At 40.5% G+C, this 26,812-nt stretch overlaps 1 protein-coding gene across 1 annotated transcript in view; it reads right to left on the bottom strand.

Annotated features, from left to right (window-relative positions):
* Window positions 1-26,812, bottom strand: part of CDH12 (cadherin 12) — a 456,943-nt gene that overhangs the window by 391,726 nt on the left and 38,405 nt on the right. The window contains exon 2 of the mRNA XM_040432577.1: window positions 22,515-22,930. Within this exon, the coding sequence (XP_040288511.1) occupies window positions 22,515-22,844 (330 nt within the window). The 5' untranslated portion in view covers window positions 22,845-22,930. The remainder of the gene's footprint in view (window positions 1-22,514; window positions 22,931-26,812) is intronic.

The raw sequence follows: 26,812 nt of genomic DNA, 5'->3' as shown, positions 1-26,812 counted from the left end.
ACTAAAGTAATAACTGGAATGGGGCAACTACAGTACCCTGAAAGATTATCAAAATTAGGGTTATTCACTTTAGAAAAAAGACTGAGGGGAGATCTAATTAATATGTATAAATATATCAGGGGGCAGTACAGAGATCTATCCCATCATCTATTTATCCCCAGAACTGTGACTGTGACGAGGGGACATCCTCTGCGTCTGGAGGAAAGAAGGTTTGTACACAAACATAGAAGAGGATTCTTTACGTTAAGAGCAGTGAGACTATGGAACTCTCTGCCTGAGGAGGTGGTGATGGTAAGTACAATAAAAGAGTTCAAGAGGGGCCTGGATGTGTTTCTAGAGCGTAATAATATTACAGGCTATGGCTACCAGAGAGGGGTCGTTGATCCAGGGAGTTATTCTGATTGCCTGATTGGAGTCGGGAAGGAATTTTTTATTCCCCTAAAGTGGGGAAAATTGGCTTCTACCTCACAGTTTTTTTTTTGCCTTCCTCTGGATCAACTTGCAGGATAACAGGCCGAACTGGATGGACAAATGTCTTTTTTCGGCCTTATGTACTACAGTATATTACTATGTTACTAGGGTGGCATAAATGGCACAAACTGTGTCAAAAATAGCATTAAACATTTGGCTCAACTTGTTAGATGTGAGACAAAATTCCTTTCTTTACACCACCTATTTACACTGCCTCCTATATAGTGTATGTTAGCACAAAAAGTTTTTTTTTTCTTAATTTACAACTTAGCCCCACCCATTTTTCTAGGCTGTTTTTCTGGGGAATTTTTCTGACTAAATGTCTTGTTGCAGTATATCTCTAAGACTGAAAATCAGTTCAATTTATCTGAATGGGCTTGTTCTGGTGGGAAACATATGGGGGAAGATTTATCAAACTGGTATAAAGGAAAACTGGCTTAGTTGTCCATAGCAACCAATCAGATTGAACCTTTCTTTTCCCAAAGGGGCCCTGAAAAATGAAAGGTTAAATCTGATTGGTTACTATAGGAAAGTAACCTTTACACCAGTTTTGATTAATCTCCCCCATAAATGAAACTGGTTTTCACTAGCAGAATATTTTTTTTGCTTCAAAATTTGCCATACGTAAAGGCGTCCTAAATGTCCCATCATATTTGGAAGGCAGAGTAGACTGAAGGGAAAATTGTGTGTATATATATATATATATATATAATTTCCTTAGAAAGCCTACTTTCATTTCTGTGCTAAAGGTAATCTGGTAGTCTGTTCTGGCAGAGAAGTTACTGTATCTGACATAGCCAGATGCCACCACATATCTACAATAGGATATCCAATGGGGATCCGGAAGCTTTACTGCATAAATGCCTGCAATTGGCTGGACAAATACAGCTGGATCCTCGTTGGATCCCATTATAGTCAATACGGATCTGGCGGTGCTTAGTGGTACCCAGCTATGTCGGATATGGAAATTCCTATAGACAGTTCCTCTGTTGGAACAGACTACCAGATTACATTTAGCACAGATGTGAACCTAACCTAAAGCATATTTACAACTACAGGGGGCTCTGTAAGTGCTGTTGGCACTAAAAGGGACATTAAATTTGCTGGAGGCACTATGTGGGATGGGTTTTATAACAACAAAGGGTCTCTGTAAGTACTTTTTTATTTACATTTGGTCCTAGGACCATAGGTGTCCCTAGGTTAACACGTGTTACTAATATAGTTTAAAATTTAACGTTTATTACATGTCCATAAGAAACTAGAACCCTATAGTTAAAAGTATCAGCGTTTGCCTACTTTGTGTATATAGATGATTATAAGGGGTCTATGCTTTGTAAACCACTAGAGGGCACTCTTCACTAGTATATGTTAGATTCTCTATCTAAAGTTTATAGTGTAGTCTGTGCTCACTCGATGCGCTCTGTTATCCCACAGAACGCTAGCTGCTCACTGTGATGTGCCTTGTGGAATACATACTTTAAAATATATCCATTAGGCCCCTATCATTATTGAGCTTACGCTGGCTAAAATCACTAAACACACCTGCTGCCCCCCGACATGTTTCGCCAAGCACTTGGCGTCTTCAGGGGTTTGGGCAGTGAAGTGTGTGTTGGGGGCGGAGCCAGGCTTATGAAACCTCCCTGTGCGTGTCATAATTCTATTTGCCAATGTGTAACTCTGTTTCTATGCACCCGGGCGTCTGACCAATCCCTGTGTGTCTACCACTTCGGATTCGATAGTAACTCCTCCTCTTAATTCTTTAGCCAATGAGGATTCATCTGCGCCGATGGTGTTGCGCTTTGACTTAGTGCCGATTGCTGATGTTACTGACTCCTGCGCATGTGTGGACACTTAGTTTTTAGTGTCCTATCTGTCATGTATGCGCGCGCATCTCTGCTCTTCATAACGTAATGGCTATGCGACTCCCATCTATTGCGCATGCCGTCTAACTTAGTTCTAATCCTGATCGTGCGGTATATTGCGCCTGCTCCGACTGACAGGGCAGGTATCCCAGACCTTCTCAGCGCATGCGCTTGGACTCTGCTTTGATTCCTTTTCTAGCTCCTGCCAGATGTATCTGTATACTACTATTGTTTTGATACCTCTTTAATTAACCTTTATTTAGGAAGCTGACATATCTCTCCTGATCAATCCATCTATGAGATGTACTCATGTGCTTATGGCAGAATGTTATTACTATGTTTAGCAGCAAGGTATATAGATTAGGACTATATTGTGACATGTATACCCCTACTCTATATTATCTTAATACCTGGGCTATTATGATCTCTATAGCTGTCTCTTGCTAGTCTGAATAGTTTATACTTGCCTGATAAGTCCTCCTATTCTCTCATCTCCGTTATGATTGATAAAAATTTCAATTTAATTTGTCATCCTTCTCCTCTATATTTACCTCTTTTTCTTGAATCGTATCTACTAAATTTTGATCATATTCTATTATTTATACATTATAGGTGCCCTGATGATGCCCTGGTTTCCATCTTTTCCTCACCACTCCACCAGGTAAGTGCTTATTATTAATGGTGTTTGTGTGATATACAGTTGTGTTTTGTATCTGAAAGTTTTTAATTTATCTATATATATATACATATATATATATTGTTTTTAGGATATAACATATTTTAATTTATTATTTTTAATTGCTATTTGGCTTTTTTGTTTATTTTTTATTATTTTTTATTTTATTATTTTGCTTTTCATCATATATTTTTTTGTTTTATTTTTTATTATTCAGTATTATTATTTGTATCGATTTATTTTAAATATTTTAATTTTAATGTTGAATTTTAAGCTTTTATTTTTAATATTTTAATTTTTAATATATATATGCATATATATGTTTTTTATTTATTTATTTTTAATTTTTGATTATTGTTTTTACTTATTGTTTTATTATTTGTAGTTTTTTTATTATTTTTTATTATTTATTTTTTATTTATTTTTTTATTTTTTTAGGGTGTTATAAGTGATGCCTCGAATCCCTCAAATATTATTTTAGTGACTATTCAGATATTGATTTTTAATTTTTTTTTGTTTTTTAGATATAATTTTTTTATTATTAAAACCGTGATCATATGTTAACTATACATTTATTGATGTTTAGTTGCCCCTTATGTGATATTTATTACGGTGTAGGAGGTTTGGATTTTATGGGCCCTATTATTGATTTTTAATACTTTGTGTTCTATTATTAATTTGCTACCTTATTTTGTTTCTACTTGTTGTACTTATTTATTTTGGGAGATTAAGCGTCCACTAATATATTCCCTAAATTTTCTGATTTCTCCTGTTTGGCAGATACCCACATTGGCTTGGCCATATTCCACATTTGGCATAGCTATTTCTCAGTATTGTTGTTATATTGCTGATTTTTAGATTGGCTGCGCCACCCACTTATTTAATAACTTTATCATGTTCTATTAATTTCTTATATTTTACTGATAATTTAGTTGTATTTATGGAATCTCTCTTATAAAAACAAGGCATAGGTGAACCCCTCATTTAGTCCATGGGGGGCTAGACTTCCTAACCGATATATCCATCGGGTTTCCTCCTGTTGTAACCTCCGATCCAGGTTACCCAATCTTGGGCCCAGTTGAAGTTTTTGTATGCCCCATACTTTCAAATTCTGGACATTTCCATTATGCATGTGATGCATATGTCTTGATAGGGGTGTGTCTCCAGTGGTATTTATAATACTAAGATGTTTGGATAGGCGTCTGCGGAGTTCTTGCGTGGTTTTACCCACGTAAATCTTTGGACAGTCACATTGAATGGCATACACCACTCCCATGGATTTACAATTGATATATTCTTTAATACGATATTTTTTATTATCACTAGGATTCATGAATTCCTTCCTTGGTGACATCATCCTGCAGAAACTACAATCCCCACACGGATAAGACCCAGTTGTTCGGAGCCAGGTAGATTTTTCTTGTTTTTTATCCTGAATAAAGTGGCTATGTACTAATTTTTCTTTTATGTTCTGCCCCCGTCTATATGTGATGGATGGTCTAGAGGTGATGATTTCCTTCAGGTCATCATCTGAGAGTAGTATATGCCAGTGACGTGTTAAGATCTTTCGTATCTTTTCATGTTGTCCATCATAAACGCCTATACAGCGTATTACTTTCTCATTTTGTGTACTACTTTGTCTATTGCCCAGAAGTAGACTCGTTCTACTGCTTTTTTTAGCTCGGTTGTATGCATGATGCAACGTCTTTTTCGGGTATCCTCTTGCTAAGAACTTTTCATATAGGAGCCCACACTCTACTTCGAATCCTTCAGTTGTAGAACAATTACGCTTAGCCCGTAAGTATTGTCCAATTGGGATTCCTTTCTTAAGGCTGGTTGGATGATGGCTTTTCCAATGTAAAAGGTTGTTTGTAGAGGTGGGCTTCCTATAGATAGTGGTTTTAATGCTGCCATCTTTCTCCAGGGTAATTGTGAGGTCTAGGAAATTGATGGTTCTCTGATCTATCTCAGCTGTAAATTTCAGGCCTAGTGTATTATCATTGAGTTCATTTACAAACTCAAGAAAATCTGTTCTAGTGCTATCCCACAAAATTAAAACGTCGTCTATGAAACGACCCCAGTAAAGTATATGATCCGTGAATTGTTGATTTTCCTCAGTGAATACTACCTGTTCTTCCCACCACCCTAAAAATAAATTAGCAAAGCTAGGTGCACAGATGGTCCCCATAGCTGTCCCGGTGGTCTGTAAATAATATTTCCCATTAAAAGTGAAGTAATTGTGAGTCAATAAAAATTGCAATAGTGATAAAATAAATTCATTGTGCTCTTGAAATTGTGTGCCCTTCTTGTTTAAATAGTGTCTGATTGCTTGTAGGCCTAGATTGTGTCTGATGCTGGTGTAGAGAGCCTCTACATCCAGACTCGCTATGATTGTGGTCTTATTGACCTGAATGCCCTGGAGCTTGGTCAGCGTGTCCTTAGTATCCTTTAGGTAGGAGGATAGACTAGGTACACGTGTTAGGGAGATTATGTAAAATACGATAGTCTGTAAGTACTGGGGCACTGAAGAGGGCATTATACCTATTAGGGAAACTATGTGGGGAGCATCATAATTATAGGGGCAAAAAAACTACTGTCGGCACTACAGTGGAGTGCTATACTTACTGGAGGCACTAAAGGGGACAATATACCTACCGGGGGCACTACAAAAAGGCTTTCTACCTACTGGGGACACTAAAGAGAAGAATTATAACTACTAGGGAACTACAGAGGGCATTAAAAATATTAGGGTAGAACAGGGTGCATTATAACTACTGGGGCAATATAAGGGGCTTTATACCTACTGGGGGCACTATACAAGTGCCTGATTTTACTGGTGCACTACAAGAAGGCATTATACCTATTGGGAGCACTAAAGGAAAATATACCTACTAGGGCACTACAGGATGGATTAATACATATGGAGACTACCACTGGAAGGCATAGCTAGCAGGGCACAACATGAGGGCATTTTAACTACTGGGGTACTACAGAGAGGCATTATAATTGCTGGGGCACTATAGGGGTTCATTTCTATAGGGGACATTATAACTACTGGGGCCACTATAGAGGGGCTTTATTACTAGTGGGGGACTATGGTGGGTATTATTTCACACAATATGGAGGGCATTACTACTAAAAATGTCACTCTTTGGGAGAAGTCTCATTGGGGGCATTGTAGGGAGTATTATTACCATTGATAGTGTTCTGGGAGAGAATTATTGCTATTGGTAGGACTTTAATTTTACTATAGGGGGCTATCTGTATGGCAGTATAATTTCTGCAGCAAAGTATTTCGGGGTATTGGGGAGCATAGCGGGTATGTTATTATGGTAGCAGCAGAATAAGGCTACTTTTACATTATCATTTTCAATTCCGCTATTGAGATCCATCATAGTATCTCAATAGGGGAAGAAAACGCTTCAGTTTTGTCCCCATTCATTGTCAATGGGGACAAAACTGAACTGAATGGAACGGAATGCACTGAATGGAACGGAACAAAATGCATTTTGGTGCATTCCGTTTCATTCAGTTCAGTTTTGTCCCCATTGACATTCAGTTCAGTTTTGTCCCCATTGACATTCAGTTCTGAGACACAATGTAAGTCAATGGGGAAGGATCCATTTTCTCTGACACAATAGAAAACTGATCCGTCCCCCATTGACTTTCAATGGTGTTCAAGACGGATCTGTCATGGCTATAGAAGACATAATACAACTAGATCCGTTCATGACAGATGCATGCGGTTGTGTTATTGTAATTGGAAGCGTTTTTGCAGATCCATGACGATCCGCAAAAACGCTAATGTGAAAGTAGCCTAACACAGTTGGAGGATGACGGAAAAATTAGGGATCTAAGATTTCTGTGTTGAAAATTCTGCAGAAAAGAGATGTGGCTGAAATAAATTGTCATGGCCAAATGGAGAAGATGAGAAAGGAGAACTTTAACCACCTCAGATCCCCTAGCTTAAACCCCCTTAATGACCAGACCACTTTTTACAATTCTGCACTACACTACTTTCACGGTTTATTGCTCGGTCATACAACTTATTACCCAAATTAATTTTACCTCCTTTTCTTCTCACTAATAGAGCTTTCATTTGGTGGTATTTCATTGCTGCTGACATTTTTACTTTTTTTGTTATTAATCGAAATTGACCGAAATTTTTGCAAAAAAATGACATTTTTCACTTTCTGTTGTAAAATTTTCCAAACAAAACTACATTTCTATATAAAATTTTCTCTAAATTTATTGTTCTACATGTCTTTTATAAAAAAATGCAATAAGTGTATATTTATTGGTTTGCGCAAAAGTTATAGCGTTTAAAAACTATGGTACAAAAATGTGAATTTACGCATTTTGAAGCAGCTCTGACTTTCTGAGCACCTCATGTTTCCTGAGGTTCTACAATGCCCAGACAGTAGAAACACCTCACAAATGACCCCATTTCAGAAAGTAGACACCCTAAGGTATTCGCTGATGGGCATAGTGAGTTCATGGAAGTTTTTAATTTTTGTCACAAGTTAGCGGAAAATGATTTTTCAAAAAAAAAATTTTCTTTTTTTATTTCAAAGTCTCATATTTCACTAACTTGTGACAAAAAATTTAATTTTACATGAACTCACCATACCCCTCACGGAATACCTTGGGGTGTCTTCTTTCCAAAATGGGGTCACTTGTGGGGTATTTATACTGCCCTCGTATTTTAGGGGACCTAAAGCGTGAGAAGTAGTTTGTAATCCAAATGCGTAAAAAAATGCCCTGTGAAATTGTAAAGATACTTTTTGGAATTTGGGCCCCTTCGCGCACCTAGGCTGCAAAAAAGTGTCACACATGTGGTATCGCCGTACTCAGGAGAAGTAGGGCAATGTGTTCTGGGGTGTCATTTTACATATACCCATGCTGGGTGAGATAAATATCTCTGTAAAAGACAACTTTTCCCATTTTTTTATACAAAGTTGTCATTTTACAGAGATATTTCTCTCACCCAGCATGGGTATATGTAAAAAGACACCCCAAAACACATTGCCCTACTTCTCCTGAGTATGGCGATACCACATGTGTGACACATGCAGCCTAGGTGCGCAAAGGGGCCCAAATTCCAATGAGAATCTTTACGATTTCACAGAGCTGCTTCCAAAATGGGGTCACATGTGGGGTATTTATACTGCCCTGGCATTTTAGGGGCCCTAAAGCGTGAGAAGAAGTCTGGAATATAAATGTCTAAAAATTTTTACGCGTTTGGATTCCGTGAGGGGTATGGTGAGTTCATGTGAGATTTTATTTTTTGTCACAAGTTAGTGGAATATGAGACTTTGTAAGAAAAAACAAAAAAACAGCGATTTTACGGTGTTTTTGCAGTGATCAGAAAAAAACATTTCTGTCACTGCGGTGGGGCGGACTGAACGCAAGTGTGCGCACAAGATCAGGCCTGATCGGGCGAACACTGCGTTTTTTGTAGAGCCTATAGAACATGTCCTATTCTTGTCCGCAATTGCGGACAAGAAAAGGCATTTTCTATATAGTTTTTGCAATGTGCGGATCCGCAAAATGTGGGAAGCACATTGCCGGTGTCCGTGTTTTGCGGATCCGCGGTGTCCGTGTTTTGCGGATCCGCAAAACACATACGGACGTCTGAATGGAGCCTTACAGGGGGGTGATCAATGACAGGGGGGTGATCAGGGAGTCTATATTAGGTGATCAATGACAGGGGGTGATCAGGGAGTCTATATGGGGTGATCACCCCCCTGTAAGGCTCCATTCAGACATCCGTATGTGTTTTGCGAATCCGTGGATCCGAAAAACACATACGGACGTCTGAATGGAGCCTTACAGGGGGGTGATCAATGACAGGGGGGTGATCAGGGAGTCTAATATGGGGTGATCAGGGGTTAATAAGGGGTTAATAAGTGACAGGGGGGGTGTAGTGTAGTGGTGTTTGGTGCTACTTACAGAGCTGCCTGTGTCCTCTGGTGGTCGATTCAAGCAAAAGGGACCACCAGAGGACCAGGTAGCAGGTATATTAGACGCTGTTAACAAAACAGTGTCTAATATACCTTTTTGGGGTTAAAAAAATCGCATCTACAGCCTGCCAGCGAATGATCGCCACTGGCAGGCTGTAGATGTACTCGTTTACCTCCCGATCCTGTGAACTCGCGCTCCTGTGTGCGCGCGTTCACAGGAAATCTTGCGTCTCGCGAGATAACGCGCCAATGCGTCGAAGAGGAATGAATTGACCGCCTCCGGAACGCAATCCTGCATTAGGCGGCCGGAGGCGGTTAAAATCAGAGATGTCCCATGTGAGGCATTGCATGTAAGAGGTTTGTAGTGCTGTAGAGTCCTGTATGTTTGGTAGTGCTGAATGTAATGTCCATCCAGCAAGTAAACTATGCCTTTGCTGCTATGGTGTGTGTGTGTGTGTGTTTGAGAAGGGAGAGTTTACTTTGAGAATTTGGCACATATGCATTAGGGCGTGGGACCCTGATCTTTTCAGATCTTAACAATGCCCCTGCCCTGACGGCAAATAAGCAGCTTTTTTGGAGCATTTTTGTTCCAAAAACATCATCTCCAGATGTTAGCGTTAGCTGAAGGTCTATATTAAATATGAAATGCAGGACACACAAGTCACTTAAACTTTTGGCAAACTACAAATACACATACTATTGGGAGATCCTATTAACATTTCTTATTAACAGTTTCCATAAATGTCTGGCAGAACAAAGAAGGCAATTAAAAATGATACAATGATCAGCTCACCACATGTGTCCAAACTGCATGTGGACTCTTAGGAAATCAATCCAACAGAACATATAAGTGTTTTTGCTGGATCCGGCAGGGATAATCAAAAATGCTTCTGTTATGAAAATAAAACTGGCTGTATCCATTCTAAATGGATCCAGTTATATACAGTCAGGTCCATAAATATTGGGACATTGACACAATTCTAAAATTTTGGGCTCTATACACCACCACAATGGATTTGAACTGAAACAAAAAAGATGTGCTTTAACCCCCTAGGGACTTAGGACGTACCGGTACGCCATGTTTGCCGAGTTCTTAAAGACCCAGGGTGTACCGGTACGTCCTAACTTTAAAACGGCATTGCGGCGCGGCAGGGGTTAATCGGTTTTACCTTATCCAGCGGGCGGCGGTGCCATCGGGTCCCCATGCAGCTGTAGGGGGGACCCGATGCCTTCCTGAGGCATCGCCGCTGCCTTCCTGTGACGTGCCTGTGAGATCCAGCCCCCTGGATCTCACAGGCCGGAAGCTGTATGAGTAATACACACAGTATTACTCATACAGCCAATGCATTCCAATACAGAAGTATTGGAATGCATTGTAAAGGGGATTAGACCCCCAAAAGTTCAAGTCCCAAAGTGGGACAAAAAAGAAAGTGAAAAAAAAAGTTTTAAAAAATTAAGTTTTCCCCCCAAAAATTAAAAGTTTCAAGTAAAAATAAACAAAAATGTTATTTTCCCCAAATAAAGTAAAAAAAAAAAGGTAAAAAATAGGGGGGAGAGAAAGTATACATATTAGGTATCGCCGTGTCCATATTGACCGGCCCTATAAACATATCACATGACCTAACCCCTCAGATGAACACCGTAAAAAAAATAAAAAAAACTGTGCTAAATAAACAATTTTTTGTCACCTTACATCACAAAAACGGTTAACCTGCCTTCCAAAAACTGTATGGCATTCTTTTCCTTCTGCGCCCTGCCGTGTGCCCGTACAGCGGATTAAGACCACATATGGGGTGTTTCTGTAAACTAAAGAATCAGGGCCATAAATATTGAGTTTGGTTTGGATGTTAACCCTTGCTTTGTAACTGGAAAAAAATTATTAAAATGAGAATTCTGCCAAAAATGTGACATTTTAAAATTGTATCTCTATTTTCCATTAATTCTTGTGGAACACCTAAAGGGTTAACGATGTTTGTGAAAACAGTTTTGAATAACTTGAGGGGTGTAGTTTCTTAGATGGGGTCACTTTTATGGAGTTTCTACTCTAGGGTTGCATCAGGGGGGCTTCAAATGGGACATGGTGTAAAAAAAAACAGTCCAGCAAAACCTGCCTTCCAAAAACCGTATGGCATTCTTTTCCTTCTGCGCCCTGCCGTGTGCCCGTACTGCGGATTAAGGCCACATATGGGGTGTTTCTGTAAACGAAAGAATCAGGGCCATAAATATTGAGTTTGATTTGGCTGTTAACCCTTGCTTTGTAACTGGACAAAAATTATTAAAATGGAAAATCTGCCAAAAATGTGAAATTTTGAAATTGTATCTCTATTTTCCATTAATTCTTGTGGAACACCTAAAGGGTTAACAATGTTTGTAAAATCAGTTTTGAATACTTTGAGGAGTGTAGTTTCTTAGATGGGGTCACTTTTATGGAGTTTCTACTCTAGGGTTGCATTAGGGGCAGGGCCGGATTAAGAGCATCATGGGCCTGGTGCTGAGGATTTTGCTGGGCCTTTTTATGGAACTGCACTCAGTGTCTTAATTACATATATATTTTATCGATACCATTAAAGTATTTTGTTCCTGCAACTACCCCTTCATTTGGCGTCTATCTTGGCAACATGAAGGGGGACCACGGGAGGGGGACCCTGAGGGTGGGGCACCCTCAGGGCACTATAGTGTCAGGAAAACCACTTTGTTTTCCTGACACTATAGTGATCATTTAACATGACTATGAAGATTACTGTTTTCTAGCTGCTGTGGACTGTGGACAACAGCAGCTAGAAACAGTAATTTTCATAGAGCTGTGTTATGATTTATGGACACAGCACTCAGCATGCTTAGCCAGTCAGATAGAAGGCTGGCTAAGCATGCTGAGAGCTGTGTCTAAATAACATAACACATTAAAGGGATTCTGTCACCAGGTTTTACCCCTGTCAGCTAAAAATATGCTGATGTTCAGGGCGTCTGCACGATTCCTAATGTGGGCTTATAAATGTCATCTGTGGGCTTATTTAGCTAAAAAACAGCTTTTACTAACCTGTCAGTCAAACAAATAAGGTGCCCAAGGGGATGTTAATGAATGCAAGGTGCCGGCCGCACCCGCCGCCGTTCGTGCCCAGCGCCGCCTTTCCGGACTTCTGCGCCGCCTCCTAATCCTCTGTGCCGCCTCTCGCTCTCCCTCCCTCCCCCCTCCTTCTGCTGTAAGATCTCGCGCATACAGGGGTTGAGCGAAGTGCCGGCGCATGTGCACTTCGCTGTAAGAAGCCAAATGGAGAAGTCTGCACGGGCGCATCAGGCAGAGCCCTGTGCGCAAGCGCGAGATCTTACAGCAGAAGGAGGGGGGAGGGAGGGAGAGCGAGAGGCGGCACAGAGGATTAGGAGGCGGTGCAGAAGTCCAGAAAGGCGGCGCTGGGCACGAACGGCGGTGGGTGCGGCGGGCATCTTGCACCCATTAACATCCCCTTGGGCACCTTATTTGTTTGACTGACAGGTTAGTAAAAGCTGTTTTTTAGCTAAATAAGCCCACAGATGACATTTATAAGCCCACATTAGGAATTGTGAAGACGCCCTGAACATCAGCATATTTTTAGCTGACAGGGGTAAAACCTGGTGACAGAATCCCTTTAAAGAAATTACTGTTTCTAGCTGCTGTGGACTAGCAGCTAGAAACAGTAATTTCTTTAATGTGTTATGTTATAGAGACTGAGCTCTCAGCATGCTTAGCCAGTCAGTAATTTTCATAGTGCTGTTATGATTTATGGACACAGCTCTCAGCATGCTTAGCCAGCCTTCTATCTGGCTGTGCTTCTTGAGAGTCACAGTCCACAGGCTCAGAAACAGCCAGATAGAAGGCTGGCTAAGCATGCTGAGAGCTGTGTCCATAAATCATAACAGCACTATGAGTGCCCTCCCTTCCAACTGGATGAGTTTATCTGATACCTGCCCTGCTCCAGAAACTCCTGCTGTCTCACGGGCTGGTGTGGCTGAGCGCTGTGGGCCATGTGCTGGTCGAAACTGCTGAGTAGGTTGTACACAGCGCAGCGTGCAGGAGGGATAACCGCGGGCGCACTGAGGTCATATTCGGCGGGCCGGCATTACAGGAACCGCACCAGCTGCTCTGACGTCCTGCCGCCGGATATCCTGTGACGTATATCCGGCGGCAGGACGTCAGAGCAGCTGGTGCTGTTCCTGTAATGCCGCGGCCCGCCGGATATGACCTCAGTAGTGATAGGAAGTTCGGATCTTTCAGATGAATCGGTTCATTTGAATCAGCTCATTCAAATGAACCGATTCATGAATCGGATCTTCGGTTCACTTGCTGAGTCACTGACTGCTGAGCTGACTCGCAAGTGAACCGAAGACTCTAGGTGCCGGTGCGCATGCGCAGATGCTATCCATTCGATTCACTTGCTGCTGCTGACTCAGTTGGCTCTTCAGCTCTCTGAGTGAGTCAGGATCAGGAAGAGTGATTGATTATAGTGATAGTGAAGGGAAGCTGAGGCTGACACCGGACAGGAGGACTCAGGAGCTGTCACTGTGGTGTGCATTGTTGTCTGTTGTGCATTGTTACCCACAGTGACAACAGTCTGACACTGACAGTAGTACAACGAACCAAGTGAAGTGAAATGTGAATGCACAGGGAAAACTATGTGCTGAACTGATAACAGTATTACAGTAACACAGTCACTGGCTGATAATAAAATAGTCCCCACAGTCCCCACTTAATGGAATCCATAAAGGAGATGTGAACCCACCCTTAGTTATATAGCTACTGAATGAGATGCCTTTAACATATATATCTCCTGAGAAGCCAATTTGATCCTAAAGGGTTAATTCAACCTGTAATCTAAACTCTGTGTCATCTGTCACTTCTCTTATCTCTCTGCTCCTGTCAAAGGCTTACATAGAAATCACTGGGCCCCATAGCAAGAATCTAAATTGGGCCCCCATTCCCCTTTTATAGCCCCTCCCACTACCCATTCCAGGCCTCTCTCTTTGTTCCATGAACTATGTTCGCTGCTGTTTTATAATTTATGCCATCAGGGCCGGATTGGGATTACAAAACAGGCCTGGCACACAAAAGAGGCATAATAGATACAGTGTGTACAGATGTATAGTGTATACAGCAGTGTACTGATATGTGAGGAACGTGGTATAATATATGCAGTGTGTTCAGGTATATAGTATATACAGCAGTGTACTGATATGTGAGGAACGTGGTATAATATATGCAGTGTGTTCAGGTATATAGTATATACAGCAGTGTACTGATATATGAGGTATAAATTACAGCTCGTACCTCACATATCAATCCAATACTGTATATACAATATACCTGTACACACCATCTATTATACCTCGTACCTAACATATCAGTACACTGCTGTATATATTATATATCTGTACATATTGCATCTATAATACTGTTTAATATATGCAGTGTGTGTGTGTGTGTGTGTATATATATATATATATATATATATATATATAGATGTGAGGCATACAAGGTATAATACTGTAGGTGCAGTGTTTATAGAAATATGTGGTCAGTTATGCATTATAGTCACTGTGTGTGTGAAGTACATGAGGTAGTGGTCACTGTACCTGTCTGAAGTATTATACATGAGTGAGCAATCAGTAAAAACAGGGCATGGAGGGGGGGTAAATGATGAAAAGTGGAGGACCTCCTCTTACCACTCCATTCCAGTCTGTATGGATCAATGCAGAGCTGATTGTGAACTTCTAATACTTGCTGTTAGGGGTTGAAGGACCTGTGATGATGTCATCACAGGTCCTGGCAGATGTACCTTTCAAACCTAGGAACTATAGCATTTTTGGTGCTGTTCCTTTGCTAGATTCTGCAGGACCTGTGATGCTGAAGATGATGTCATCACAGGTCCTGGCAGATGCACTGTTCTAACCTGGGAACTACACTTTACACTGTGCAATTCCCTTACAGGACCTGTGAAGACTCCCTGTACTACTCAGACCTGCCAGTGCTTGCCTTGCCTCAGCTCTGATTGGTTGGTGGGCGGGGAGGGGAGGGGCTGGCAGAAGCAGCTTCCACTCTAGGATCATATTACGCTCCTCCCAGTCCCTCCCTCAGGCTCCTGCTGCCAGCGTGAGGTGAGCGTCTCTGCATTGTCTCTGTGCTGTGTGACGCTGTGTACAACAGAGGACTTTTAACCCTCCCGACGGCCTTTTGGCTGGGGATGGGCCTATTTTATGGTAGGGGCCTGGAGCTGCAGCTCCATCAGCCCCTACGTTAATCCGGCCCTGATTAGGGGGGCTTCAAATGGGACATAGTGTAAAAAAAAACAGTCCAGCAAAACCTGCCTTCCAAAAAGCGTATGGCATTCCTTTCCTTCTGTGCCCTGCCGTGTGCCCGTACAGCGGTTAACGACTACATATGGGGTGTTTCTGTAAACTACAGAATCAGGGCCATAAATATTGAGTTTGATTTGGCTGTTAACCCTTGCTTTGTAACTGAAAAAAATATATTAAAATTGAAATTCTGCAAAAAATGTGACATTTTGAAATTGTATCTCTATTTTCCATTAATTCTTGTGGAACACCTAAAGGGTTAACGACGGTTGTAAAATCAGTTTTGAATACCTTGAGGGGTGTAGTTTCTTAGATGGGGTAATTTTTGGGTGGTTTCTATTATGTAAGCCTTGCAAAGTGACTTCAGACCTGAACTGGTCCCTAAAAATTGGGTTTTTGAAAATTTCAGAAAAATTTCAAGATTTGCTTCTAAACTTCTAAGCCTTGTAACATCCCCAAAAAATAAAATATCATTCCCAATATGATCCAAACATGAAGTAGACATATGGGGAATGTAAAGTAATAACTATTTTTGGAGGTATTACTATGTATTATAGAAGTAGAGAAATTAAAACTTGGAAATTTGCATTTTTTACAAATTTTTGATAAATTTGGTATTTTTTTAGAAATAAAAATTTCTTTTTTTGACTTCATTTTACCAGTGTCATGAAGTACAATATGGGACGAAAAAACAATCTCAGAATGGCCTGGATAAGTCAAAGCGTTTTAAAGTTATCAGCACTTAAAGTGACACTGGTCAGATTTGCAAACAATGGCCAAGTCCTTAAGGTTAAATAGGGCTGAGTCCTTAAGGGGGTTAACTGCAGACTGTCAGTTTTAATTTGAGGGTATTTACATCCAAATCAGGTGAACGGTATAGGAATTACAACAGTTTGCATATGTGCCTCTGACTTGTTAAGGGTCCAAAAGTAATGGGACAAATGGCTTCTCAGCTGTTCCATGGCCAGGTGTGTGTTATTCCCTCATTATCCCAATTACAATGAGCAGATAAAAGGTCCAGAGTTCATTTCAAGTGTGCTATTTGCATTTGGAATCTGTTGCTGTCAACTCTCAAGATGAGATCCAAAGAGCTGTCACTATCAGTGAAGCAAGCAATCATTAGGCTGAAAAAAAATGACCCAAAGCATACTGCAAAAGCAACCAAAGAGTTTTTTAAGGGACAGAAGTGGAATGTTATGCAATGGCCAAGTCAATCACCTGACCTGAATCCCATTGAGCATGCATTTCACTTGCTGAAGACAGTTGCAGTAGAGGCCTGGCAGAGCATCACCAGGGAGGAAACCCAGCGTCTGGTGATGTCTATGTGTTTCAGACTTCAGGCTGTAATTGACTGCAAAGGATTTGCAACCAAGTATTAAAAAGTGAAAGTTTGATTTATGATTATTATTCTGTCCCATTACTTTTGGCCCCTTAACAAGTGGAAGGCACATATGCAAACTGTTGTAATTCCTACACCGTTCACCTGATTTCGATGTAAATACCCTCAAATTAACGCTGACAGTCTGCAGTTAAATCACATCTTGTTTGTTTCATTTCAAATTCATTGTGGTGGTGTATAGAGCCAAAAATGTTAGAATTGTGTCAATGTCCCAATATTTATGGACCTGACTGTAATCTTTAAAATTACCAAGATAGCGCCAGATCTTTTTTTTTTGTTCATGTTTGAGAAAATGTATCAGGCACCATTGACTTACATTGTGTTTTATGCTGGATCCGTCTTGATCAGTATCTCATGACGCACACAAATACGCTGCTTGTATCGTTTTTGTGTGCGGCATAGGAATGCAACAAAATGGAGTGGAATGCATTCTGGTGCACTCCGTCCTGTTCAGTTCCGTTTTGTCCCCATTGACAATGAATATGAACAAAACGGAAGCTTTTTCCTCTGGTTTTGAGATCCTATGATCTTAATACCGGAAAGGAAAACACAGATATGAAAGTAGACTAAAACGCTTGCCACAACCAGATATACTCTTTTAGTATAGCTATGCTTTATTCAAGTTCAGCCGCGTGGTGCACTTTATTTTCACAAGGCATATCCTCTCACAATATTGTTCTACAATAACCACTGCAGGTTATAGTCCTTTTACAGGTTTTTCCAATATGACTGGGGACCCAAAGTCCTCACCTCTAGTCAAAGGCTCTGAAGTCCAAAGTCAGAACATGCACATTATCTTCACCTGCAGTTGTCCTTCACCAACCAATATGACTGCTAAACCTTCAATATAGTTGCTTTCTACACTCTCAAAGTGGATGGATGACTAAAATCAAGTCCCTAATCAAGTTAGGCCCTAAATACTTGTCTGTATGTCTCCTCACAGAACTCAGGTTCTGCAGAGCTGCTTACTGCTTACTCTTCAACTTCAGATTGTCTCAATGAGGAGGCTAAGCCCAGGGGCCTCGGCCAACACTTGCCTGATAACCTAAAGCAGCAGAAATGAACCCTTAGTGTGCCAGTCAGAAATTAACATATCATTGCAGAAATACAGTTTTAGCCTATAATCACATATAATGGAACATTTCACATATCAAACTTGGTAATGAGGCACAGTTACACAACGTTCATCTCTAGAAGTGGCTTCAGGGTCACTGCAGCAAGACACTCCACGTGCAAAAGGTGGCAGAAAAAGATAGCACAAAAACCACAGGTGGCCAAAAAGAGAAACATGAGCACTTGAGCACTTATTCTTGCTTTTTTCCAGCTGTGCATTAATTAACATATGCAAAGGATTTTCCATACATGAGCAATTGTCAGCATTCACTACTATGTACTAAGCAAACTAAGGCCTCATGCACACGACCGTTGTTGTGTTCCGTTCCGCAAAATGGGGTTCCGTTGTTCCGTGATCCGTTTCCGTTTTTGTTTCCGTGTGTCCTCCTTTATTTTTGGAGGATCACCAGACATGAAGGAAAGTAAAAAAAAGTCTAAGTCAAGTTTGCCATGCAAATGATAGGAAAAATCTTGTGTGCCTCAGCGTTTTTTTCACGGTCCCATTGACTTGAATGGGTCCGCGAACCGTTTTCCGTGAAAAAAATAGAACAGGTTGTATTTTTTTGACGGACTGGAACCACGGATCACGGACGCGGATGACAAACGGTGCATTAGCCGAGTTTTCAACGGACCCATTGAAAGTCAATGGGTCCACAAAAAATCACAAAAAACGGAACAACGGACACGGAACACAACAACGGTCGTGTGCATGAGGCCTAATAATGAGGATTAGCTTCTATGTGTAAGCAGTTTTTATTCTACCTTTTTGTTAATATTTTCTTATGATCCTTATTTTCTTTTTTTATACCTGCTTTACTTTTACAACGTAACTGACTTAAACATTTTGGTATCTCTTTTCTATCATATGTTAGTGTTATTGGTATTGGTCAGTAATTTCAATCAGGTATTGTTAGCCAAAACTATGTCAGTGCCAATAACACAGAACAGGAGGAAATATTTGCATATACTATACTTCATCTCTGAGTAGGCTTCAATACTGCTTTTGACTCACAATAACTGATGTAAATAACTGACCAAATAACTATAGTGTAAACTCGGCCTCAATAGTCATCAGTAGCAATTGTAGGTTTACGGACTTTAAAGAGCATTTCACCTCAAGGTACGATTATATGGTGCAGTAGTATGGCACTCAGTATGCGGCAATGCTGCAATCAAGAACTGTTAGGCCGGGCCCCAATTAAACTGATGAGACCGCACTGTTTTGCCGGTCTACATTGTTAATGGCCTGCATCGGATTGGCTGATTATCTATTTATTTTTAATATATGGGGGCACTACAGGCTCGAACGCTACAGGGGGTTATTACAGGCTGGAGCACTACAGGGGTTAGAGGCTGGAGCACTACAGGGGTTAGAGGCTGGAGCACTACAGTGGGGCATTACAGACTGGAGCAATACAGGGGGCATTAGAGGCTGGGGCACTATAGGGAGAATTACAGGCTGGAGGAATACGGAGGACATTACATGCTGGAGCACTACAGGGGGGCATTACAGGCTGGGGCACTACAGAGGAGCATTAGAATACAGTGGGCACTATAGGGGGCATTATAATTAATGGGGCATTATACATATGGGCTCTAAGGTTGGGGCATTACACATACTTGCAGTAAGGGGAGCAATATAATATAATACAGAGGGCACTACAGTAGGTTTAAAACTGCAGACAACATTATAACTACAGGGGCATTATAAGTACTGGGAACATTAAAGAAGGCTTAATAAATAATGGGGCCCTACAGGGGTATTGTAAATCTTGGGGGCACTACCAGGGGCTTTATAACTACTGGGGCTACAACAGGGAACATTATAGCTACTGGAGCACTATGGGGTCCTTATTACTACTAGAGGCTCTATAGAGGTTCCTTATACAGGGGACTTGTTACTGCTGAGGTCACTATAGGGAGTCCTAATTTCTACTAAGGACACTAGGGAGCATTTTGATTACTGTGGGGTACAGTGTGGACATTATTATTGGGCCCAATATGGAGGGCATTGCTACTAATGGGGGCACTCTTTGGGAGCATTATTGCTATTGGTGGTACTGTAGGGGGCATTATTACGATTAGTGGGACTTTGAGGCACACTATTACAATAGAGAAAGGATGCTCAACCTGCGGCCCTCCAGCTGTTGTAAAACTACAACTCCCATCAAGCAATGCTGTAGGCTGATAGCTATCTATGCATGCTGGGAGTTGTAGTTTTGCAACAGCTGGAGGGACGCAGGTTGGGCATCCCGGCAATAGAGGATTATCTGTTCAGCAGTACTATTTTGCAGTATAGTGTTGGGGGTGTTGGAAAGAACAATGGGCACAGTACTGGGGTAACAGCAGGATCACACTGCTGGGGTACCAGGAGGGAGATATGATGAAAAGGTGAGAGCTGAGCCATTTCAAATTTTTCTTCAAGTGGCAGTAAGGCTAAGTGCACCCCTGTTGATGAGCTATCATTAGGGTAGGGTATCAATACAAGATCATCTGTTTAAAGGGGTTGCAGCACAGGAGTGAGCTGCTTCTTCTTCAATATTTACCTGCATGCTGTCTCCTTCGTAGCGGTGGATTAGTGTAATAACAACTGTTTGTCCAATTCAAATGAGTGCTGCAACCCCTTTCAAACAACTGATCAGAAGTGGGGCCAGGAGTTGGACCCCCATCGATCTGATATTGATAACTTAGCCTTAGGTTATGTTGCATATCTGTGTGCAGAAAATCTGCACCAAAACCACATAATAACAATTGAGCACTACTTATTCACAGTTTTGATGCATATTTTTGTGGGGGTGTTTTATGTTGATTTTCGTGTGGTAAAAACACATATAATTTGCACGGTGTGCAGTTACCCTTAACATTGCACATATAAAGCCAAATATTTGGTAAAAAGAGTAAAACGAGTAAAAACATGTACAAGAACTACACCCCAGCCAGTATATCTCAATGCACCCATTCCCGTTGCACTGCTTTTAACCTCCCTGGCGGTATGATTATGTCAGGAATTTTGTACCAAAAGTGGTACAATTTTTTGCATAAATAATTTATGGGCACAAATGACAGTAAAATGTCATCAAATGTCAGATCTGAGGTTATACAGTGTAATCCTCTCAGATTACAATGTATAACCTCTTTTTTGTGTGTTTGTCACTTTTTATGTTTATATTTATTTGAATTTCCTGCCCAGTTCCGCTCCCATGCGCAGCTGCTGCTCGCAGGGAACGGAACTAGGAAGTCAAATGCTGGCCGGTGTTCTGTCAGATCTCTATACCTTGCAAAAAGTCTATACCGGAAGTGACGCAGCACACAGGAATCAGCTGGAGGAGGGTGTGCGCAAGCGCACATACACTGGCTTAGGAAAGAATCATTGAAGCGCGGAGATAGAAGTACTTTGTGCACCGCGCGTGCGCACTTAGGGGTATAGAGATTTTGCAGCGCACAATGTTGCATCAGATCTCCCTATCCCTGAGTGCGCACGCGTGCACAAATCATAAATTGCAGTTCATCCTGATTTGATCTGATGATTTGTGCGCATGTGCGCACTCAGGGGTAGGGAGATCTGATGCAACATTGTGCACTGAAAAATCTCTATACCCCTAAGTGCGCGCGCGCGGTGCACGAAGTACTTTTATCTCGGCGCAGAAACAATTCTTACCTAAGCCAGTGGATGTGCGCTTGCGCAGCGTCGCGCACACCCTCCTGCAGCTGATTCCTGTGCGGCCGCGTCACTTCCGGTATAGACTTTTCGCAAGGTATAGAGATCTGGCAGAACACCGGCGCTCTCAGCGGAGGACATCGCCGGATCGCCGCCAGAAGGTGAAGGGAGTCTGCAATGTTACCCCGAGCGTGACTGGCAGCAAAAATTAACCCCGAGTCACGCTCGGGAATACCGTCAGGGAGATTAATAATACTCAATTATATACATTATCCAGTTAAAGGAGTTCTCCAGGAATTAGTAAAATAAAATTACTGAAAATATCTAAGTATTACTTTACTGTAAACACATTCCCATATAATATTTATTATTTATAATGGTTCATTTATCTAGGGGGAAATCATGAGGGGAAATAAAATGGTTGCTGCCCTATTAGCATACACAAAACCTGTCCTAATAAAACAGCAGGATGGATTACTTCATAGCACTGAGCAACAGAGCTGCCTCAGCTCTCCTCTTAGCTCTGGCTGTCGTGAATTACAATCCTACACACATCTGATGACATATCTTCATCTTTGAGTGTGTAGTAATGAATATTGAACAGACAAGACTACTGTGCGGATGTGGTAATGTATCAGAGTGCACACGCTGCTGCTCATTACCCATACACCCCAATAGTTCATCCTCTCTGTGCTTTCACTTCATTTGTTCCTACGCACACAGAGCTCAAGATGTTATCAGCTTTTATTAGCTATGTGTAGGATCGGAATTCATGACATGTGGGGCACAGAGCAAAGCTAAGACAGCTTTTTAGCTCCTTCTCTTGAAGTAACCCATCAAGCTATTCGTTAGGATGTTTTTTTTGTGTGCTAATAGGACAGCGGCCATTTTATTTCCCATTATAAATAATAAAATATATTCAAAAATGTGTTTACAATAAAGTAATATTTAGGCAGATTTCATAATTTTATTAAATCTCCGAGAACCCCTTTGAGCTTCTCTACATCTGAATATATAGACATCAAAATTATGTCATATAGGGCAGTACCTTTCCCACATATTGTGGTTCAGATCCCATGTATTCTTCAAGCACAAAGAACTGATTCCATACCCAACCACGTTTAACTCTTTGTGCTGCTGATCTCCTTCCCGACATTGTGATGATAACATTTTCCTTTTGCTTGGATGCTGAAGTTTGTGGCGGCTGCTGGGAATGCAGTGGTGTTAAAAGACCTCCATCAAAAAGGAACCAAAGAAGCAGCGATAAGCAGTTCCTTGTAAGCATTGGAAAAGACGTCCCTACAGCCTGGTAGTTAAAACGCCAACACTTGCTGTAAAACTGTAGGATCCAGCTTGATGTGCACCTTTTTCTCACCATACAAGTTCTACTGTTGTAAAATGTGCATAAAAAGTATTTCTTCAGCAGACCATTTTGTCCTCACATTCAAATTCACCAATGGACTCCTGTAAGAACACACAATAAATGTGATTCTCTGCATAGATTGTAGAGGAAATGTAGTAAAGTAGATGCAGTGGCAGGACAGATTTGTTTTTCTCGTCATAAACATTATAGTGGGTAGAGATAAAAACAGGAAATGCATTTTAATAAGTTATGGAAAGATATATGTGAGTGAATAGAAGAGAAACAATTCATGGTACAATATAACGTGGCTTCGAGGATGCAGAAGAGTCCCAGGTGGCTCACACTCTAATATTGCTAGGATGCAATATATTGATATTAAACTATGCTAATTTAGGACTGCGCTTCTGATATAATATTGAATCATGAAAATATATTTACATTATATGAATTCCTCTTTCTAAAACCTGCTGTGTTGTTAATCTAAGAACAATTGAAAATATAACTGGTTTTATCTTCAAAGCAAAGACAATACCTAAGTTTCCCATTGTCTGATAATTAGTCATTAGGGATTCCATAATAAATGCTGTTTTATGCAGTTTGCTTGCTTGTTACAGTCTGTATATGCAGCAAACTGTGAATCCTAAGCATTATAGATAAGTACGTTTTTTAAAATGTGCCGTTTTAAAGTAAAGTAATCATTACTTTTATTATTCTTTAACACATTCTAAGCATTGTATTAAAAATAATAATACAAATAACTGGCCTGGCAGCTCCTCTACATGAAAGAAATAAAATAAAAAAGTAAGGATTATGGTACAAGATACGAGTCAAGGGTGGTCAGCCGAGAATAGAGCAAAGTACCTAAGAATATTGGGTGCCAGGAGGATGGAGTGTAAAGAGAGAGGGATAGGTAAGCAAATTAATGCAGGTGTGCAAATTACTGTAGTGGGAAGGCAGCACAGGTGTTAATGGGAGTGGGGAAAAAACACACAAAAGCGAACAAATGATGAAAAGAGACGGGCACAGGTGGAGCCAGGCAAATTACATCCTGTGAATCGTCAAAGAAAAAACACAGGCGCCACTCCTTAGTGTCAAAAAGTGGTTGGAATACCAATATAGGATGGTATGTATGGTAGGATAGATCAATCCAGAACAATCATCAGTGAAAGTAATTAATAGAATGAGTTAAAATAAAATGAAATCTGTATACACTCACTTCACTGGGGGGTAGTCAGCAGGATAAACTCAAGACACCTGAGACTTTGAACCCCCCTGGCAAGGATTACACATAGAAATATTGGAAATTAATGGCAGCCCACGTCTGAAGGCTTCTGATCAGTCACTTTAATTCAGCAAATAATATATGGCTCGACTCGTTTCTGGGGTCTGAATGCCCCCTTCTTCAGGAATAATACAAAGATCAGTAGATACAGAAAATAATCTTAAAATAATCTTAAAATAACATAACCCTTAAACATGAGGCCATAGGGCTTAAAAAACACATGTAAAAAACACAGGAAACCTACCTTCAGAAGTAATACATGGTATATAAAGACCAAAAGATACAAATGGTCCCAAGATCACATAGCACTTCGGATACCTTTTTATATGTGTCCACAGGACTAGGGAACACATGTAAAAAGTGTTGGATGTCTGGTACCGAAAATGAAACCTGACGTCCGTTTTTTTGTCCTAGGATGGAACGCTTTACTAAAAGAATAAATAGTATAATCAAATATTATATAAGAATAAGGGGGAAAGAAGCTATCCTCCCAAGCCTGTGTACTGGTGAGTAGATCGCTTTCAGGGGTCCCGAAACCGTGGGTAGGGATCGGGGTCACTTTTTAGACGGTGCGTTCCATCGTGGAACGCACCGCACTCACCATTACCTTTCTCCTGCCTAATGCTCTGCCTTTAAGGACTTCCCTCTGTTCATTCCAGTAGTAAGAGCCAGGGGAGTGACATGGCAGAGAAGGGGGGTATTGATATCGACCAATTGTGAATAATATCAAAATGTAATGAGGAAAAATTACAATGATAGATAAAGTAATGGTGGTAACATACCAACCAAAGGGGTATAAATTACTAAACATATAGAAATAAAGCTAATAGAATTTACAAAATAGAATATATACAGAACGAAAATGAACTCCAATATAAGGATATGACTTTTGCAGAGCACATATATACCATGGGACATATACACATATAAAATATTCTCATAACGATGATAAGTTTAAGGAGTATATATCATATAAATCTGCAAGACCCACTGAAATCAAAGGTATATCAGGGATGCCCTGTCTTTTTGTAAGCACAAGATAAGAAACTGACCATATATTTATATATGTATGTGTCAGTGTACATGCGCATATATTACAAACGCACATACATAACCCACTAAAGGAAAAATGTAATTAAAATGACATATATCAAAGAGTTTTCCTGTTATATAGACGTATAGGGCAAGAAACTGCCTATCAGGGTTCCACACAAAGCAAATGATTTACTAATAATACCGGAACAGCCTATAAATACACAATAAGACTAAGAGATACATATATCTAAAACTAAAAATAGTAATAAAAACTAAATATAATATGAAAATATAAATGACATCTAGTGTATTATAATATAGCATAATATAATACAATTTGTGTAATATAATATATAGGCTATAAAATATGTGCCTGTATTCTATTACGATTGGAGAGGAGTGTATAGAATATGCACCCCCACCATCATTATATTGCCTTCTTTTATTCAGGATCAGGGCAAATTTTTCGTATAGGATAGATCAATACATAGTTGGTGTATTCTAGTGATTCATAAAGGCCAAACGGCGTCAGGGTGTTAAAGCGGAAAATCCAATACATTTTTACTTGCGACATAGAGACTGTGTGTCGCATTCAATTGGAGTGGCCTGCAGGGACGAAGGGTCCCCATCATGGGATATTGCAAAATGTCGAGAAACACTTTGGGTTGTTACTTTCCTGGTAATGTTAGAACAATGTTCATTCATCCTTTCATGTAAGGACTGGGTTGTGCACCCAACATAGAGGAGATTACAGGGACACTTTAGGAGACAAATAATATTAGTGGCCCCACGGTTTATTCTATGTTTAATGGTAAAGCTTTCTCCACTAGAGGGAATTATAATTTATTTTAAGTCGTGCATAATCATATTACAGCATTTACATCTGTTGGCTTTACACTTAGAGACCCCTGGATCCTTTTGCCGCACGATTTTACCTGAATCTCTATTTAGTTTAGGGCATGAAGGGGCTAACAGGTTCTCCAGGGTCTTAGCTCATCAGAAGATAATAGTGGGGGCTGGAGGGATTATTTTGCCTAGGATGGGGTCTTTCATTAGAATCAACCAATTTTTTGTCAATGTTTTTCTGATCAAGGTATGCTAGGGGTTAAATCTAGTGACCACACTGAAGTGGTGGATTTCATTTTTATTCTCTTTTAATGGGCATTTTCGTTTTTGATCGTAGACTTTCTTTTTTGGAAACTTTGGAGATTCTCCTAGTTGAATCCTCCAATATTCTCCTTGGATACCCCTTTTCTCTTAACCTGTTTTTAAGTAAATCTATTAGATTTTTTTATGGTTCGGTCATCACAACAATTCCTCCTAATCCTATTAATTTGACTGAAGGGGATGTTTTGCTTCCACTTAGGGTGGTGACAACTCTTATAAACTAAGTAACTGTTGGTGTCCATGCTCTTAAATGGAGTCGTGGTGACTATATTTCTATTCTCGATGGTGAGATGTAAATCCAAAAAGATTACCTCTGTTGGATCAGACTCGAGGGTGAATGACAAATGCAGGTCATTTGAATTGATCGCCTTGATGAACAGACAGAGTTCATCAGCTTCTCCCTACCATACTAAGATAATATCGTCAATGAATCTACAATAAAACTGAACTCTGGGATGTGACAGCAGACCAAATCTATCTTCAAAGACCCCCCCATGAA

This window comes from Bufo bufo, chromosome 5 (assembly GCF_905171765.1).
Source record: "Bufo bufo chromosome 5, aBufBuf1.1, whole genome shotgun sequence".
NCBI lineage: Eukaryota > Metazoa > Chordata > Amphibia > Anura > Bufonidae > Bufo > Bufo bufo.
Note: the sequence above shows the minus strand (reverse complement) of the source record. Positions and strands in the feature narration are given on the sequence as shown.